General features: G+C 44.6%; 1 protein-coding gene across 2 annotated transcripts in view; it reads left to right on the top strand.

The window, feature by feature from the left end:
• Positions 1 to 20,085, top strand: part of EVC (EvC ciliary complex subunit 1) — a 719,388-nt gene that overhangs the window by 200,876 nt on the left and 498,427 nt on the right. For both annotated transcript variants that reach the window (XM_085642437.1, XM_085642438.1), the window contains exon 8: positions 19,738 to 19,896. In XM_085642437.1, the coding sequence (XP_085498563.1) occupies positions 19,738 to 19,896 (159 nt within the window). The remainder of the gene's footprint in view (positions 1 to 19,737; positions 19,897 to 20,085) is intronic.

A 20,085-nucleotide genomic window follows, 5' to 3' on the forward strand; every position in this document is an offset into this window, starting at 1 on the left:
GAGGAACTACATGCGGCATGCATGTTGATTGCTTTGAAGTGGCACAGAAATAAACAAGGAAATGTAAAGTTGGTGTGTAGAACTGTGTGCGTAGGGAAAGTGGAAAATTGCTATAGAGAGAATTCTTTAGTAGCTCAGTGTTGACAGGTATCCAATCAAAAGTAAGTTTTTTCTTTAATTGGCAGTATTTATAATTATGCTGCATGCTTTGTTTTGTGAAATAGTACAGTTTAATCCGTGATTATATTTGTTTGTGATTTTTCATATTAATGTGAGCAATGAATATGCTACCAACGCTCAACCTACAGTTAATCTCAAATTGTGTATGGCCACAGTGAATTTCTCTATTTCGTAATTATAGTTGTTTTTCAGTTTTTACACAGTGCAATTCTCAGATTGAATTAGAATGCAATTACAATAATGTTTGGCGCTTTTTTAAATTTAAAACTTTTATATTTATTTGTATTAAACAGGATTCTAAAACGGAAGCACACTATTTATTGAGCCAAGATTACAAGGTAGCGTTCAATACTATAGATAAAAAGACATAACCTTGGCATGCATTAGCAGTTTTCTCTTGAACTATAAAGAACCATAGTAAGAGACAGAAAAAACTGAATGACAGAAAGGGCGTTGACAGGACGTGGAAAAGGAGAAAAGGGAAAAAGCTCAAAATAGGGTTATGAAGAGGTAAACATATAACCTATACTTTTTGTAGTAATTAACAGTACCCTATATTGTTAGTTGTTGCGTCATTCAAGTTCAAATTGGAGTTTTATAGAATCTCTCAAACTAGGTGTGTGTGTGTGTGTGTGTGTGTGTGTGTGTGTGTATATATATATATATATATATATATATATATATATATATTCACTGAAACAACCATAGGTTTCAGGCACATTATAGTTAGGAATTAGCATTTAAAAAACCTTAGAAATTCACTGAAAAAACCATAGGTTTCAGGGGCGTTATAGTTTGAGATGTCATCAGTGATGTCATGAGTGATGTCACTGACCATGTCATGAGTGATGTAATATGTGACGTCATCAGCAGTGCATTGCGGGCGCTCGAGTTATAGTTAGCTGAACTAACTATAACGGTGGAATTTCAATGGTTTTGTACGAGTGAAAAGTCCAGCTAACTAATACGCCCCTGAAACCTATGGTTTTTTTCGGTGAATTTCTAGGGTTTTTTAAATGCTAATTCCCAACTATAACGTGCTTGAAACCTATGGTTTTTTCAGTGAATTTCAAAGGTTTTTTAAATGCTAATTTCTAACTGTGCCTACAGAGATAGGACATGTGACGAAAGAAGAAAAAACGCACAGAAAGAAAAAAAAGAAATGCAGAAAGAAGCAACAGAAGTCCTCAAAGACGAAGAAAAGTGCAGGAAGAAGGATAACATGCAGAAAGAACAAACAGAAGAGCAGAAAGAAGCCTTGTTGCAAAATCATCCTGTACCCTCAACTTTTTCAGACGGATACTGGTGGTAACTGAGTCTGACTAACCAGTCCTAGAGCCAATGCTATGTTAAAAAACACTCAGAATACAGTGAAAACACCTACATACACTAGAGAACACTAAGGGTTGGGGTCCCCCTGTGATCAGCATGACCTCCTCTGTAAGCCCCTAGTATATAATAGGGGAGGGGATTAAAACTACCTCTTTAAACGCGCCACAGGGAGTGTTTGCACACGTCACCTCAGGCCCCGTCCCCTCACTTCCCCACTGTGTAAACACGCCCTGTGGCCGTTTTAAGTTGGGAGATTAAGTCCCCTTGAATCCTGAGGGTCCCTAGGGTCCAACTAGACCACTAGGTACCTCCAGTAAGCGCCACAGAGCTGCGTTGCAGAGAGATGTAAAAAGGGGCATTGCCTAGACCATTACTTAGCCGCATGGGAGGCCGCTCGTTTAGGGTTATGGCTGCGTCAGCATGGAACTCCCTGCCTGTTGAGATCCGTATGTTGGAGGACCTTTTGACCTTTCGGAGGGCTATAAAAACCTTCTTGTTTTAGCTCTCTTCTAGTATCTGTTTTTAGCTTGTGGTTATGTTACGTGCTACCTTGTCTCTGCGCCAGGACGCTCCTTGGCTGGAGTATCTGTGCGCACAATAAATAACCGTAACATAACATAACATAACATAACCTCTCTGCAACGCAGCGCAGTGGCGCTTACTGGAAGCACCTGGTGGGCTAGTTGGCCCCCAGGGTCCCTCCGGATTGAAAAGGAATTATTTCCCCAATTTAAAACGTGCCACAGGGCGTGTTTGCACACGTCACCTCAGACCCCGTCCCCTCCCTTCACCACTGTGTAAACGCACCCTGTGGCCGTTCTAAGTTGAGAGATTAAGTCCCCTTGAATCCTAAGGGTCCCTAGGGTCAAACTAGGTACCTCCAGTAAGCGCCACAGAGCTGCGTTGCATAGAGGTGTAAAAAGGGACGTGGCCTCAGAACACCTGTCTGCAACGCAGCTCACTGGCGCATACTGGAGATACATGTTGGGCTAGTTGGCCCTCAGGGACCCTCAGTATTGAAGGGGAATTAATTCTCCAACTTACAACTGGCCAGGGGGCGCGTTTGCAGAGTGCTGCAAGGAGGGGGCGTGGCCTCCAGCGCGATGCCAGTCTTTTATTTATTTTATTATTTTAAGAAGGAGGGCTGTGTGGCCCCCCTTCTTTTTCTAATTTACTGTCCCTTGGGACCCCATTTCCCAGGGCCTGCACCCGAATTTTTTTTGTTGAAAAAAATACATTTGACCCTACCAAGGCCTTAATCGGCCCCGTAGACCCCAACCCCCGGGTCATGGCCTTTTTTTTTTTTTTATTCTTTAGGTGGGGGCTGCGTTGCCCCCCTCCTCAGGCCACTTATGGCCCCGGGGACCCCATCCCCCGGGGCCGGCCTTTGTTTTTTATTATTTTAAAAAAATATATATTTATAGAAACACCTAGGACATGCTGGACAAACCGTATGTACCTATCACCATGACGATTTGCGTGATATTCATTAAAAGGCGACTATGCATAGAATGAATCCACATGGAATGTATTTACACCGCTAGTGAAGCTCTGACGTGTCTGATGCCCTACCGTGCCTAATCCCGGCGCCCCCGCCGGTGGGTACTCTCCAAGTAGACACCCTTGTCGTTTATTTATACAAACATGGGTAGCTATTGACAGGCACATTTAATACACATGCACACCAAGCCATTCAAAGGGGATTCGACAAAAATTCGACCAAACTATGCAAGAAACCCCCCTCACGGTTAATAAAACACACATCCACCGCCGGATGTGAAATACTTTTTATTTTACTCTCTGGAAAGGAGACAAACCTCACTTGAGAGTCACAGCGTGCTCCTGGCTGAGCCCAATAGTGTGTTACACCCACCAGTGCCCGCCGAGTGCCACACACCTCTGTGTTGTAGTCCACCAGCTAGTGCGTATGCTATGACACTCTCTAGCCCATGTGCACTGTAACACCACCCCGTGAATATGTCATGCCACACTTGCCTTTGCACGGGTTATATTGCCCCATCTAACGTGCCTTCCTCGATGCCTATGTTATAACACACAGCGCTATGCCATACATATTACAACCTGGGATCCATATCTTTGTCACAGTGCATATGCAACGTTACACTCCCCAGCACATATTTTATATTACAACTTGAGAGACTAGTTAGGTTACACAACACTGCCCTGTGCATATTACACTCGAAGACGCATATTGCATAGCACGCGCTAGTACCTGTGATATCTCGCGCTCTCTAATGAATCTGTCATTGCGCACAATGTATTGCATATTATATTTCACGCCCCGGTTCATCTTATATCACACTTTTTGGTGCATAGTTTATACCATATACTATATCTAGTTTTCATTTTCAATCGTGCTCTCAGGACTATGTTCTATATAACACTGCGTCCACCTACCCTTTTCATGGGCATTACATTTTGCGATGGGGGGTGAAGGGTCAGGGGGTGTTTCTGCCTAGTGAGCCCGGAGTCACAGTCACAAACATCCTCTTCTTCCTGAATAAAAGTGAGATTATGCTGCATACTTGTTCATATTTTAAGTAGTTCGCACAGACACACATTTTAAAAACAATAAAGTTCCTAATACCCACCTTCTCTGAACAGTTAGCTTGCTGCCCCACACACCTCCTCCCTATCCTCTGTTGTCTGAATCCATGGACTCGCCTCCTCCCCCCTGCCATGCATGGTCTGATGTGCTGCCACTGCCCTCCATTTAGCATGATGTACCAATCCACTCCTCCTGCCCTCCATTGCCCAATTCTATGGCCCATCATTGACCTCCTGCTTAGCCTCTGTGCTTAGCTTGCTGCCCCTATTCTCCTTCCCCCTGCCCTCCGATGTCTTTGTGCATGCCCCTGCTCCATCCTTTTTGCCCACCATGTTCCATGGACCTGCCACTCCTATCTACTCTGAGTGTTCTGTTGAGCTGCCAATCCCATACCACCTGCCTAGCATTGTCAGATGACTGTAACCTGTCCCTGCCACCTCCACCCTGCCTGTCCACATGCCATGCCCCTATCCCCTTCCTCCTGTCCTCCATGGTCCATTTTACTGCCACACCATTCTGCCCTCCCTGGTCTGTTGTGCTGCAACTGCTCCTCCTGCCTGCCCCGCGCGGTCTGTTGTGAGGCCCCTTCCCCTGAACTCTCTTCTCTGTGCCCAGGTCCTGACCCTCCCTTCTATCCTCCATGGTCCTTTGTGCATGCCCCTGCACCCTCCTTCTTGCTCATCATAGCCATTGTGCTGCCATGGCCCCTCCCACCTTCCCTGTGTGGTCAGCTAGCTGCCCCTGACCCCCTCCCACCTTCCCTCCATGGTCTGTGTGTATGCCACCATAGTCTCATTGTTGCTCTCTATGGTGTGTCTTGTTTCTAGTGCCCATCCTGCCTGACCTCCATGGTCATCTTGCTGCTCCTGCCCTGCCCCCTTGCCCCCAGCTCTCTGTTTCCATGTGCAGACCCCTATTCTCTCCCTCCTGGCTTGTCTGTTCCATTGTAATGCCCCCTCTCTTGCCAGTCCTGTATTGTTGGTTTGTTGCCCCTGCCCCTGCCCCACAGAAAATAAGCTCTCAGTTTAGCTTATAGATCACCTTCCAAACCTCTGTGGGAAAAGCATGAGAAATTATTTTTCTCTCAATCATGATATCCCAGCAGAAGGCTTTTTCACATGGTGAAATGACCTTAGAACATACCACAATTCCTAAAATGAGTATGGTACCATCAACAAATGATTTATAATGTAACTAAAGTCTTAAAACCTTCTATTAACTGCAATGCTTTTTAATGAGGTGCTATCATGTATATTGGTCCCAAGATGGCTGCCAACACTTATTGGATGAAGTGCTGACAGCCAATCAGATCTCATGATGAGATGTGTGGTTAGGCTCCGCCCACATATATATATGATTTTACTTTTGATTTTCTCAGGAACTACTGAACAGATTGACACCAGACCTGCAAAAGGCACATCCCTGACCTGAGGACTACCTCTCTGCCAAATTTCAAGTAATTCTGTTCAGCCGTTCGGGCTGTACCTTGGACCAAAGGTCTCTATGGAAAATTGCATGGGGAAAACACGTTTTGGGACCCCCCTTTTTTCTCAGCCCCGGCTTGATGAATCCCCCCGAGACTTTCAGGGTAGGAGCGGAGCGCCCCACCTATTTTGAAAATTTTGCGAGGATTCGTCAACCGGCGCCAAAGTTATTCCAAATAGAATGTTGCGGATTTCCTATGGAAACACGGTCCTAACTATAACTATCTACTGGCGACCGCCAGTAGATAATATGTATATACACAAACACACACATATTTATTTATTTATTTATTTGCGGTTTTTTATAGAGCGCGACACTCATCCCATGGGATATCACGGCGCTTTATACCAAAATAAGGACTGCTGATGGCGTATGCTGAGATGTTTAAGGATTGGGGAAGAGATGGGTTTTCAACTTTCTACGAAACTGGAGATAATTTGTAGTATGTCTTAGGTCACTGGGGAGCTCATTCCACCTTTTTGCTGCTAGGTAAGAGAAGGAGCGGCCGCCTGTTCTAACTTTGTAGATGCGTTTGATTTTAGCCAAAGCTGATTGACATGAGCGTAGGTTCCTATTGGGCACATAAAATTCAATTTTCCCTTGGAGAATTGTGGGGCCAGTCTTGTGTAAAGCCCTATGGGCATGGCTAAGCAATTTAAAGGCAGCCCTCTGACGCATCGGAGCCAGTGAAGTTTATTTAAGCATTCTGCTGCCGAGTCTCGTTTACCTTTGTTGCAGATGAGTTTGGCCGCCAGATTTTGCAAAACCTGTAAGCGGGAGAATAAATGTTCTTCATCCCTACAAACAGCGCATTGCCATAGTCCAGGCGACTGACCAATAGGGCCTGTGTGACTGAGCGTCTGCAATCTAGGGGTATCCAGGGAAATATCCTGGCGAGAAGTTTTAGTATGGCAAAGCCCTTGCCAAAAAGGGATCGGACGTGATCCTTCATGGACAAGGCATCATCCATGATGATTCCCAGGTTCCTGGCATGTTGTTTTGGAGTGGGGGCCAATCCCAGTGAAGGTGGCCACCATGTGGCATTCCACATGCGTTTGGCACCACCGAACAGAAGAATCTCCGATTTACCTGCATTCAACTTTAGGTAGTGATTATGCATGCATTGTGCCATTTCGGAAAGGCAGTCATGTAGCTTGGTTTTGGTTACATCTGGCCCTTCGTCCATGGCCACCATCAGCTGCGTGTCGTCCGCATAGGAGCAGATGCCAATGCCCCACTTCCTTCCGATGTCAGCAAGAGATGAAATATAGACATTGAAAAGAGTGGGGCTCAGTGAGGCGCCCTGAGGAACCCCGCAGCCGATGGGGTTGGGCCTTGAATGGAACTGACCCTTATGTACTGCCTGGGTACGGTTGCTCAGGAAAGAGTGTAGCCAGTTCAATGCCGTGGATTGAACTCCCTTGCTCTGAAGTATGTTCATCAGACACTCGTGGGATACCGTGTCAAATGCCGCTTACAGGTCAAGCAGTATTAGCGCCACCGCTCCACCTTGATCGGTGGAGGATCTGATACTGTCCGACACTGCCAGCAACATTGCCTCGGTGCTGTTATTGGCTCTAAAGCCAGTCTGGGAGGGATCCAGAAGGGAGTTACTTTCTAGGTACCTAGTCAGCTGTGCATTGACCAATTTCTCCAGAGCTTTAGAGAGGTAAGGAAGCTGGGAAATCGGTCTGTAGTTCTCTGGATTGAGAATGTCGGATCCCGCTTTTTTCAGAAGGGGGGTCACAGAGGCGTGCTTCCAGACATCAGGGAAGATAGCAGTGATTAACGATTTATTGAAAAGTTGAGTGATCAGGGGGCAGAGCGTAGGCGCAATTTCTGAAAACACGAAGTGGGGACAGGGGTCCAAAGGAGATCCAGATTTAACTGTGTTTAGAACTGCTAGAACCTCATCTGCAGAGAGTGGTTCAAAGCTGGTTAAGCGGGGTGTGCATTTCCTGAGTCTGGTGGGGCTGTGGGTATTTCTGGTAGCATCGCAATCTTAGATGGGTTATCTGAGTTACTGTGGGTATGTTGGGGGGTGAAAGTAGAGTATATTTTCTTGATCTTTTCAGAAAAGAAGATACTGATACACTCACAAGCCTCGGTCGAGGGGGTGAGTGTTTGTGAAGTGCTGGATGGTTTGCTAAGCTCCTTCACTATCCTAAACAGTTCTTTCGCTGAATTACTGTTTTCTTGAATACGCTGAGTAAAGTAATCCTTTTTTGCATTTTTGATGGCAAGAATATACTGCTTTCGTATATGGACATAGGTTAGTCTCGTTTCGCTGTCTTTGGATTGTCTCCATAGATGTTCAGTTTTTTGGCATTCCTTTTTAAGATTTTTTAGATGGGGGGTATACCATTTCTCTGTTATAGATTTTTTTCTGGATTCCCGCATCGGGGCTAGTTTATTTAACGTTTGCAATATTCCAGCTTCTAGTAGGGCAACATCATTACAGACAGAGGAGTCCTCCGATAATTTAATAATAGCCTCTTGAAAGTGTTTCTCAAAATTGGATTAGTTGATTAGCCTCCAAGCTCGTTTGGAGATATGAGGGGCTACCTTGGATTTCGGAGGTTTACCGGGAAGGTCAAATGAGAAGGAAATAAGGGAGTGGTCCGACCAGGATAGGAGGTGGACCTCTCTTATGTTGGTGGATTCGATATTCGTAAATAGTAGGTCTAGTGTGTGGCCAGCTGTATAAGTGGGGCCCACTACCCACTGCTTAAGATTGAGAATTCCCATGTCATATTCAAGCTGGGAGGCTCCCGGTGCATCCATATTCTAGTAGTGAATGTTAAAATCGCCAACAATTAGATAATTTTTGTGTTTCAGACAGAGTGGCAGAAGTTGATTCAATAATTTGGCGCCGAGACTGGCTTGTTGTCCAGGGGGGTTGTATATAACTGCACCAGCTAGGATGGTAAGGCCCTCGTAAAGTACTTTAAAAGGTAAGGTCTGATGTTTGATGTGGGCAGTTGTAGGTTCCACAAAGCATGTTCGTTGTTCCCTGAATATCACAGCAACCCCCCCTCCTCTTTTACCAGGTCTGTCTTGCGTAATGATTCTGTAATTAGAGGGGAGGGTGTTTGCTAAGTCTGGAGCATTGGTCTCGGATAGCCAGGTTTCGGCAATGAAAACTAGGTCCGGGGTCTTAGATATAAGTAGATCCCAGATGTCCAGGGCGTGTCTAGGTAAGGATCTAGCGTTAAAATATAGACAGTTCAGAGTCAAGTGATTTTTTGCATGGGTTGTGTGGTTTCCTGATGGGGTTTGACCCATGCTGGACCAGTGACAGGCGAGGCAGGAGATTGGTCCATAGGATAATCCTGGCCCCGTTTGGGTACATAGATGTGTTTTTATACCCTTATTATCATTATGAAAGGCTAGCAATTCATTGCGAGAGTAGCGGGTGGGTGTGGACGAGTTTTGAGTCGAACCAGCAGGGGGTATAGCCCCTAGTCCCGGCCAGTCGCGGACGGGCGCAGACGGGCTTACCTTTGGCGCGCCTTCGGCGCGCTGGCGGCGCGCCCGCTGCGCTCGTCCGCTGCGCGTCCAGCCCAGGCACATGTTTTGTAAGGGAAGGAGGGGGCATGGCCTCAGGGCGATGGGCGTGGCCTCACTGTCCTCGTAATTGGCGGCAAGAGAATGGTTACACCCGCAGCAGCGTTTAGATCGGCTGTGCGGCGTGAGCGGCGACTCGAATTCAGGGGGGAGTGCTCAGGGCAGAGTGACACACAGGTAAAAAACAATTTTGTAGCAGATTGATTCTTTAAAAATAGCGAGCAATTCTCCCGGCTTCCGCCTCAGGAGCTGTCTTTTTGGTAATAGCGCGTTTGGGGTTTGGCGCGACTTAAATACCAAGTAGAGGGGGCGTGGCCTCAGGGCGGTGGGCGTGGCCTCACTGTCCTCGTAATTGGCGGCAAGAGAATGGTTACACCCGCAGCAGCGTTTAGATCGGGCGTGAGCGGCGACTCGAATTCAGGGGGGAGTGCTCAGGGCAGAGTGACACACAGGTAAAAACAATTTTGTAGCAGATTGATTCTTTAAAAATAGCGAGCAATACTCCCGGCTTCCACCTCAGGAGCTGTCTTTTTGGTAATAGCGCGTTTGGGGTTTGGCGCGACTTAAATACCAAGTAGAGGGGGCGTGGCCTCAGGGCGGTGGGCGTGGCCTCACTGTCCTCGTAATTGGCGGCAAGAGAATGGTTACACCCGCAGCAGCGTTTAGATCGGCTGTGCGGCGTGAGCGGCGACTCGAATTCAGGGGGGAGTGCTCAGGGCAGAGTGACACACAGGTAAAAACAATTTTGTAGCAGATTGATTCTTTAAAAATAGCTCGTAATACTCCCGGCTTCCGCCTCAGGAGCTGTCTTTTTGGTAATCGATTAGGAAACAAGGAAACCCTACCCACAAGGAGCCTGGGTATTATGTGCTGTAGGGAAACAATAGCTCATGCGGATTAATACTTAACAATATAGTATGTAATCTAAAATAATGATCAAAAAAAGAAACGGGGATTATGAAAGATGTCAGAAGAAAAGGCACAGCCATACACGTTGGATCTTTTTTTGTGAAGAATGTTCTTCGTTTATATTACTAGAATGTTTACACAAGAAGTGCACATAGATTTACGATACAATTTGACATTACACAAACAAATTACAAATTAGTGTCCCAATGAAGAAAAACCTTAAACAAACAATTAACATAACATGCGACATACAAACAAGGTTTCCATTTCTCTTTACAAAGGCAATCACAAACAATTAATAATTCAAATTAACAACACTTAATTAATATAGGTGTTGATTTAGTGATTTGCCTATCGCGTCAACGGCGTTTCGACCCTGTTCCAAGTTAAAGGGTCTCGTCAGGACTGTCTAATATAGGGACACCTAAAAAGGGAATGACCAAAAATATGTGTCAAAAAAAGGCCAAAGAGTCTCAAGAAAAGAAAGAATAGGAGATGCGCCTCTCTACCTTATCGTCCAGGGCTGGTCTAGCGTGTAAATGTACAGTGACACCGTGTTCAAAGTGAAAAGATAAAATACTCACAGGTACCCAGCCGGGTGCTGTGTGAGGACAAAAGAAAACCATTATTATCAACACCATGATCCAATCAATTACTTATCAGGTTAATACCCGAATTTCTACTTACCCCTGTGAGAGAGGACTCACACGGAGGCAGTTGCCCACTGTAAATCAGTACGATTTTAATTTTAACGTGATGTAAGGGTCCTTCAATATACCACACCAACCGAAGCTACACACTGCTGTATAGCTGTCACCTCGTATTAGCGAGTCCGATCAACTATAGAAAAAATACAAGAGCGGAGGACGATGCTATTAAAAATGTCTGCAGGGGAAATTTGCCTCTTCGGTCTACAAATGACCTATAACGAGAACCATTGAAGTAGAGTGTCTTTTTGGTAATAGCGCGTTTGGGGTTTGGCACGACTTAAATACCAAGTAGAGGGGGCGTGGCCTCAGGGCGGTGGGCGTGGCCTCACTGTTCTCGTAATTGGCGGCAAGAGAATGGTTACACCCGCAGCAGCGTTTAGATCGGCTGTGCGGCGTGAGCGGCGACTCGAATTCAGGGGGGAGTGCTCAGGGCAGAGTGACACACAGGTAAAAAACAATTTTGTAGCAGATTGATTCTTTAAAAATAGTGAGCAATACTCCCGGCTTCCGCCTCAGGAGCTGTGTTTTTGGTAAAAGTCGCCAGTAGGTAGTTATAGATAGGACCTATTTTCCATAGTAAATCCGCAACATTCTATTTGGAATAACATTGGCGTCGATTTATGAATCTTCGTGAAATTTTCCAAACTTTTGGCCAGCTCCGGTCCGCTCCTATCCTGAAAATGTCACGGTGATTCATCAAGCGGTGGCCGAGAAAAAAGGGGGGTCCCAAAACGCGCTTTCCCCATGCATTTTCCCATAGGACCTGTTGACGCAGCCACAGCCCGAAGTGCTGAACGGAATTACACCAACTTTGGCAAAGAGGTAGTCCTCAGTTCAGACTCGTGCCTTTTGCTTAAATGGTGTAAATCCGTTCAGTAGTTCCTGAGAAAATCAAAAGTAAAATCACATATATATCTGGGTGGAGCCTAACCACACATCTCATCGTGAGATCTGATTAGCTGTCAGCACTTCATCCAAGAAGTGTTGGCAGCCATCTTGGGACCAATATACATGATAGCACCTCATTAAAAAGTATTGCAGTTAATAGAAGGTTTTAAGACTTTAGTTACATTATAAATCATTTGTCGATGGTACCATACTCATTTTAGGAATTGTGGTGTGTTCTAAGGTGATTTTACCATGTGAAAAAGCCTTCTGCTGTGATATCATGAATCATGTTTGAGAGAAAACTATTTTCTCATGCTTTTCTCACAGAGGTTTGGAAGGTGATCTATAAGCTAAACTGAGAGCATATTTTCTGTAAATTCACATTATCTTTCTCAGTCATGTGAGAATGAAGTCTGACATTCTCAGTAAAACATGTACATCCAACAAGGGCAGAGATTGTCAGTTGATTCCTTTGTGTTCTACTGCAGCTTCCCAAAGTGTTCTAAAGAACAACTAGAGCGCTAACAGTCCTACTTATGACAAACGTATGGCACACCTGAAGCCATCTTGGTTGGAGTAAAGTGGTAATTCTTAAAACATTTAATTTAAAAAGGAACAAAATGAGGGGGTTCATTTTGCCATAGAAAGTATGATTAGTGCTGCAGAAAGAAAAATTAGGGCACATTTTGAGTGACTTCTCAAATCCTCTTCTATTTCATTAAAACATTCTGACATGCAGACTGAAACATGCACTTTCAATACCAGCAGCAGACTTCCCTGGTGAACAGTAGCTTTACTACAGTGATCTAATAAGCAACTAGAGTGCTAACATTCTGAATTTATGGCAACTTTGTGACACATCTGAATGCCTTCTTGATGGAATCAAAGTAAAAAACTGAAAGTATTTCCTACTTAGGAGACTGTAGTAAATGAGGAAATTAGGAAACATCATAACAAATAAGTCTCCCAAAATGGCCACCAGAGACAAAAGAGCCCAAATGTAGCCCAAATATCACCCAGATATAGCCCAATGACAGAATGTCTAACGAACCACTAGAGCGCTAACAGTCTTACTTATGACAAAAGTATGGCACACCTGAAGCCATCTTGATTGGAATAAACTGGTAACACTTAAAACATTTAATTTACAAAGGAACAAAACAAGGGGGTTCATTTTGCCATAGAAAGTATGATTAGTTCTGCAGAAAGAAAAATTAGGGCACATTTTGACTTCTCAAATCCTCTTCTATTTCATAAACAAATTCTGACATGCAGACTGAAACATGCACGTTGAATACCAGCAGCAGACTTCCCTGGTGAGCAGTAGTTTTACTACAGTGATCTAATGAGCAACTAGAGTGCTAACATTCAGATTTTATGGCAAATGTGTGACGTATCTGAATATCTTCATGATGGAATCAAAGTAAAAAACTGAAAGCATTTCCTACTGAGGAGACTGCAGTACATGAGGAAATTAGGAAACTTCATAACAAATAAATCTCCCAAGATGGCCACCGGAGACCAAAGAGCCCAAATGTAGCCCAAAATCAGCCAGATGTAGCCCAAATATAGCGCAATGACAGAAGTGTGCAAAACACTTATTATTTTGTGTTTTTGCAGTGTTATATAGTGCAGACTTGTCAGGTATTGGAGTGCTTTACATGAGCATTGGTTACATCACACAAGAACAAATTCATTTTGGTTGTAGACATGGGGAGACTAAGTGATTTGACCAGAATCACAGAATGTCGAGCTGAAGCAGAAACTCCAACCTGGTTCCCCAGTTGCAAAGTCTGCAGTTCTAGAAGTAACACCACATCCTCTCCCCTAAGTGCAACATTTAATCAAGTGGTCAACTGGATAAAAAAACATAAAGGTAACAAATAATTTAAAAGTGCTTTCTCGCTATTTAAAAACTCAGAAAATATGTCCTTATTTTAGTCTTTTAGAACACTAACCATAATTTTGATGCCAATAAGACCCTCTCATATATGTAATTTCTAAAGGAAATGCTCTAGGTATTACAGTTTTGATTACATCAAGATGACGTCAGGCGTTCCACACTTTTGTAATAAATATAGAATGTTAGCAATCTAGTTGTTCATTAGGATACTGTTGAGAGGCAGAGGCCAGGGGTACGGACTCTGAAAATTGAAGGCAGGTAGGAGGGTGCAAAGGCAACAATTTAACCACACTGAGCAGGCAGGAAGGGCCATGGCAGCACAACAGACTATGGAGGGCAGTGGAAAGGGGGGCAGGGGCAACAAACCAACAATACAGGACTTGCAAGAGAGGCTGTGGCAATGTAATAGACCATTGTGGGCAGAAGGAAGAGGCAATGGTAGTACAACCATACATGCCAACAGACCCGATTCAGCCAGGAAACGTCCAATGTTTTTAAGCTCAAATGGGCTTTATGTTATCTGTCTCCTGTCTACAATCTCCTCTTTTTCAATGTAACTCAAAGGGGAAAATCAATACCCCAGTTTTTTTTCAAAATCTCCCTCTTACCAAGTTCAAAATTTTCGCAAGTATGGTACATTGGATCATAGAAGGAAATGGGGTAGGGACATGGACTTGGATAACAGAGGACAGGAGGGACATGGAGAGGTGCACCAAACTGACCCTGCAGGGCAGGCATCAGGGTTTGCAGCAGCACAATACACCACACAGGGCATGCGGGACGGGAGTGTAGCACAACAATCCATAGAAAGCAAGAGGGAGGGGACAGGACCATGCACATGGTCAACAGAGAACAGAGGGGAAAGAGGCAGGACCATAATGGACAGACAGGAGAGAAAGCTGCAGCATAACAGACCATAAAGGGCAGGAGGGATGGATCAGGGGCATTACAATGGAACAGACAAGCCAGGAGGGAGGGAGTAGGAGTCTGCACATGTAAACAGAGGGCTGGGGGCAAGGGGCAGGGCAGGAGCAGCAAGATAGCCATGGAGGTCAGGCAGGATGGGCACTAGAAGCAAGACACACCATGAAGAGCAACAGTGAGACTGTGATGGCATACACACAGACCATGGAGGGAAGGTGGGAGGGGTTCAGAGGCAGCTAACTGACCACACAGGGAAGGTGGGAGGGGCCATGGCAGCACAGAAGACCATGCATGGCAAGTGGGAGGGTTAGTGGTAGCACAATGGCTATGATGGGCAAGAAGGAGGGTGCAGGGGCATGCACAAAGGACGATGGAGGATAGAAGGGAGGGTCAGGACCTGTGCACAGACAAGAAAGTTCAGGGGAAGGGGCCTCACAACAGACCGCACGGGGCAGGCAGGAGGAGCAGTTGCAGCACAACAGACCAGGGAGGGCAGAAGGGTGTGGCAGTACAATGGACCATGTAGGACAGGAGGAAGAGGATAGGGGCATGGCATGTGGAAAGGCAGGGTGGAGGTGGCAGGGACAGGTTACAGTCATCTGACAATGCTAGGCAGGTGGGAGGGGAGTAGATAGGAGTGGCAGGTCCATGGAACATGGTGGGAATAAAGGATGGAGCAGGGGCATACACAAAGACATAGGAGGGCAGGGGGAAGGAGAATAGGGGCAGCAAGCTAAGCACAGAGTTTAAGCAGGAGGTCAATGATGGGGCATAGAATTGGGCAATGGAGGGCAGGAGGAGTAGACTGGTACATCATACTAAATTGAGGGCAGTGGCAGCACATCAGACCATGCATGGCAGGAGGGAGGAGGCTAGTCCATGGATTCACACAACAGACGATAGGGAGGAGGGGGATGGGGCAGCAAGCTAACTGTTCAGAGAAGGCGGGTATTAGGAACTTTATTGTTTTTAAAACGTGTGTCTGTGCGAACTACTTAAAATATGAACAAGTATGCAGCATAATCTCACTTTTATTCAGGAAGAAGAGGACGTTTGTGACTGTGACTCCGGGCTCACTTGGCAGACACACCCCCTGACCCTCCACCCCCTATCGCAAAATGTAATGCCCGTGAAAGGGTAGGTGAACACAGTGTTATATAGAACATAGTCCTGAGAGCACGATTGAAAATGAAAACTAGATATAGTGTATGGTATAAACTATGCACCAAAAAGTGTGATATAAGATGAACCGGGCGTGAAATATAATATGCAATACATTGTGCGCAATGACAGATTCATTGGAGAGCGCGAGATAGCACAGGCACTAGCGCGTGCTATGCGATATGCGCCTTGGAGTGTAATATTCACAGGGCAGTGTTGTGTAACCTAACTAGTCTCTAAAGTTGTAATATAAAATATGTGCTGGGGAGTGTAACGTTGCATATGCACTGTGACAAAGATATGGATCCCAGATTGTAATATGTATGGCATAGCACTGTGCGTTATAACATAGGCATCGAGGAAGGCACGTTAGATGGGGCAATATAACCCGTGCGAAGACAAGTGTGGCATGACATATTCGCGGGGTGGTGTTACAGTGCACATGGGCTAGAGAGTGTCATAGCATATACACTAGCTAGTGGAATACAACACAGAGGTGTGTGGCACTCAGCAGGCAATGGTGGGTGTAACACAGCATTGGGCTCTGCCAGGAGCACGCTGTGACTCTCAAGTGATGTTCGTCCCCTTTCCAGAGAGTAAAATAAAAAGTATTACACATCCGGCAGTGGATGTGTGTTTTATTAACTGTGAGGGGGGTTTCTTGCATAGTTTTGGTCGAATTTTTGTCGAATCCCCTTTGAATGGCTTGGTGTGCATGTGTATTAAATGTGCCCGTCAATAGCTACCCATGTTTGTATAAACAAACGATAAGGGTGTCTACCGGGATTAGGCACGGTAGGGCATCAGACATGTCAGAGCTTCACTAGTGGGGTAAATACATTCCACGAGGATTCATTGTATGCATAGTCGCCTTTTAATGAATATCACTCAAATCGTCATGGTGATAGGTACGTACGGTTTGTCCAGCATGTCCTAGGTGTGTCTATAAATACATATTTTTTTAAAATAATAAAAAAAACAGTGGCCGGCCCAGGGGATTGGGGTCAAAAAAATATAATTAGGAGACAGGCCCTGGGGGATGGGGTCATCAGGGCCAATAAATTAGAATAAGAAGGGGAACCACACAGCCCCCCTTCTTAAAAAATTAAAATAAATAAAAGACTGGCATTGTGCCGGAGGCCACGCCCCCTCCTTGCCGCACTCTGCAAACGCGCCCCCTGGCGAGTTGTAAGTTGGGGAATTAATTCCTCTTGAATACTGAGGGTCCCTGAGGGCCAACTAGCCCAACAGGCATCTCCAGTATGCACCAGGGAGCTGCGCTGCAGACAGGTGTTCTGAGGCCAAGCCCCTTTTTACACCTCTCTGCAACGCAGCTCTGTGGCGCTTACTGGAGGTACCTAGTGGTCTAGTTTGACCCTAGGGACCCTTAGGATTCAAGGGGACTTAATCTCTCAACTTAGAACAGCCACAGGGCGCGTTTACACAGTGGTGAAGGGAGGGGACGGGGCCTGAGGTGACGTGTGCAAACACGCACTATGGCACGTTTTAAATTGGGGATATAACTTTCCTTCAATACTGAGGGCCCCTGGGGGCTAACTAGCCCACCAAGTGCTTCCAGTAAGCGCCACTGAGCTGCATTGCAGAGAGGTGGTCCAAGCCGTGCCACTTTTTACACCTCTCTGCAACGCAGCTCTGTGGCACTTACTGGAGGTACCTAGTGGGCTAGTTGGACCCTAGGGACCCTCAGGATTCAAATGAACTTAATCTCCCAACTAAAAACGGACACAGGGCGTGTTTACACAGTGGTGAAGGGAGGGGACGGGGCCTGAGTTAACGTGTGCAAAAACGCCCTGAGGCCTGTTTTAAGAGGTAGTTTTAATCCCCCTGCCCTATTATATACTAGGGGCTTACAGAGGAGGTCATGCTAATCACAGGGGGACCCCAACGCATAATGTTCCCTAGTGTATGTAGGTGTTTTCACTGTATTCTAAGTGTCTTTTAACATAGCACTGGCTCTAGGACTGGTTAGTCAGACTCAGTTACCACCAGTATCCGTCTGAAAAAGTTGAGGGTACAGGATGATTTTGCAACAAGGCTTCTTTCTGCTCTTCTTTTTGTTCTTTCTGCACGTTATCCTTCTTCCTGCACTTTTCTTCGTCTTTGAGGACTTCTGTTGCTTCTTTCTGCACTTCTTTTTTTTCTTTCTGTGCATTTTTTCTTCTTTCTTCACATGTCCTATCTTTGTAGGCATAGTTAGAAATTAGCATTTAAAAAACCTTTGAAATTCACAGAAAAAACCATAGGTTTCAGGCACGTTATAGTTAGGAATTAGCATTTAAAAAACCTCAGAAATTCACTGAAAAAACCATAGGTTTCAGGGGTGTTATAGTTAGCTGGACTTTTCACTTATACAAAACCATTGAAATTCCCCCGTTATAGTTAGTTCAGCTAACTATAACTCGCGCGCCCGGAATGCACTGCTGATGACGTCACATATTACATCACTCATGACATGGTCAGTGACATCACTCATGACATCACTGATGACATCTCAAATGACATCACTGATGACATCACTGAAGACATCATCCTTGTGATAGAGTGGCAGACCTCCTCTCACCCTAATATAACCTTTGATACACACATTCAAAAATAGAGACTAAACTTTTCAAAACAATGGACATACCAATACCAGTTACAACAACCTCTTCAGTAATTCTAAGATCCACATACACATCCACTCATTCACCAACAGTCCTATACAGTCACTCATACATGTATTCACTCATCATATGTACTCATACACCTATACATCCTGTTACACAATGCCACTCATCCATAGAGTTACTCACACACATAGTCACTCATGCTAATAAAGAATCAAACATACATTTATTTGCATATACAGTTATACACACACCACCACACTTACTTCTACGGAAACTTACGCATACTTAGTCTTTTAAACAATCACTTATAGAAACACATACTTATTCATAAAGGAACTCTTTCAATCTCTCACTCTCACATATACTCACTTATATACACCAATAATCACATATACTAGTTTAAAACATATGTAGTTACTCATAAAGACACTATTGAGACAGTCATTCACTCACTAACACACCCATACACACACTCATCCACCCATACAGTCCTGCACACATGCTGTCTTCAACACATACAAAGAGTGAGTCACTCATTCATGCACCTATGCACTACGTAATACCCCCCACCGAACCATGCAGACACTCAGACTGATACTCAAAAAACCAACTAATAACCTATATAGACACCCATGTAGCTACTCACCAACCCATGCAGCCACTTATACACAAAGTGAGAGACTGATACAGATATTTACATATTTAAACATTACTCACTAAGCCATGTATTCACTAAGATACACTTAATCAGTCAGTTACACAATCAATTTTTCAAAAACAAATCATCCATTTAGACACTTATATACCCATTTATTCTTCCATCGACCTTGAGATATACATATATAAAACATATTTAATTTTCAGAAAAACACACATTCACTGGATGATGTCATCAGTGATGTCATTTGAGATGTCATGAGTGATGTCACTGACCATGTCATGAGTGATGTAATATGTGACGTCATCAGCAGTGCATTGCGGGCGCGCGAGTTATAGTTAGCTGAACTAACTATAACGGGGGAATTTCAATGGTTTTGTACAAGTGAAAAGTCCAGCTAACTATAACACCCCTGAAACCTATGGTTTTTTCAGTGAATTTCTGAGGTTTTTTAAATGCTAATTCCTAACTATAACGTGCCTGAAACCTATGGTTTTTTCTGTGAATATATATATGGATATATATATATATGGATATATAGATAGATATGGATATATAAACATGTCATTTGAAAAACGATCATAGAGATGTGAATACGAAGCTGAAAGTCTTCCAATAGGCGGGGGCACTAGATATTAATGTGTTTTTATGATTTGGGAAGTTTGGATTTTAGCAGGCAACAGCAACTGAGATTCTGGAACCCTTTATCCAACACGGGAGAGGGAATTATGTTGAGAAACGTGTTTTGTGAGAAATGTTGCTTGTGTTGGTACATATACTCTTGCATGCATTACGAACACTTTACCAATGTTTTCTCCCAGATGGAATCATTCTGGAAACAGTTGGAGAAAGTACATCAGTTTCTATTGGAGGATTCAAAGTGCACGAGTGAAGAAACTAGAAAGATAATGATTGGTGTCACTGAAAACATGATTGCTGCTGAACTTCTGTTGACTGAATCCCAGGAACTACAATCAATGGTAAGCATGAAACAACAAAAGATAACATTGACAGCCTTATGGCCATTTAAAGATATGTTATGGTATAAGATCTTTATCAAAGCCAGTTGCCTAAGGGAAAGAACATGCAAGTTCCTCGTATCATCAGTGATCGATCGAAAGTGACTTACAGCGCTCCCTTCAGAAACCCAATATTAACTGTACCGCTTG

The sequence above is a fragment of the Triturus cristatus genome, chromosome 2_2 (genome assembly GCF_964204655.1).
Source record: "Triturus cristatus chromosome 2_2, aTriCri1.1, whole genome shotgun sequence".
Lineage (NCBI taxonomy): Eukaryota > Metazoa > Chordata > Amphibia > Caudata > Salamandridae > Triturus > Triturus cristatus.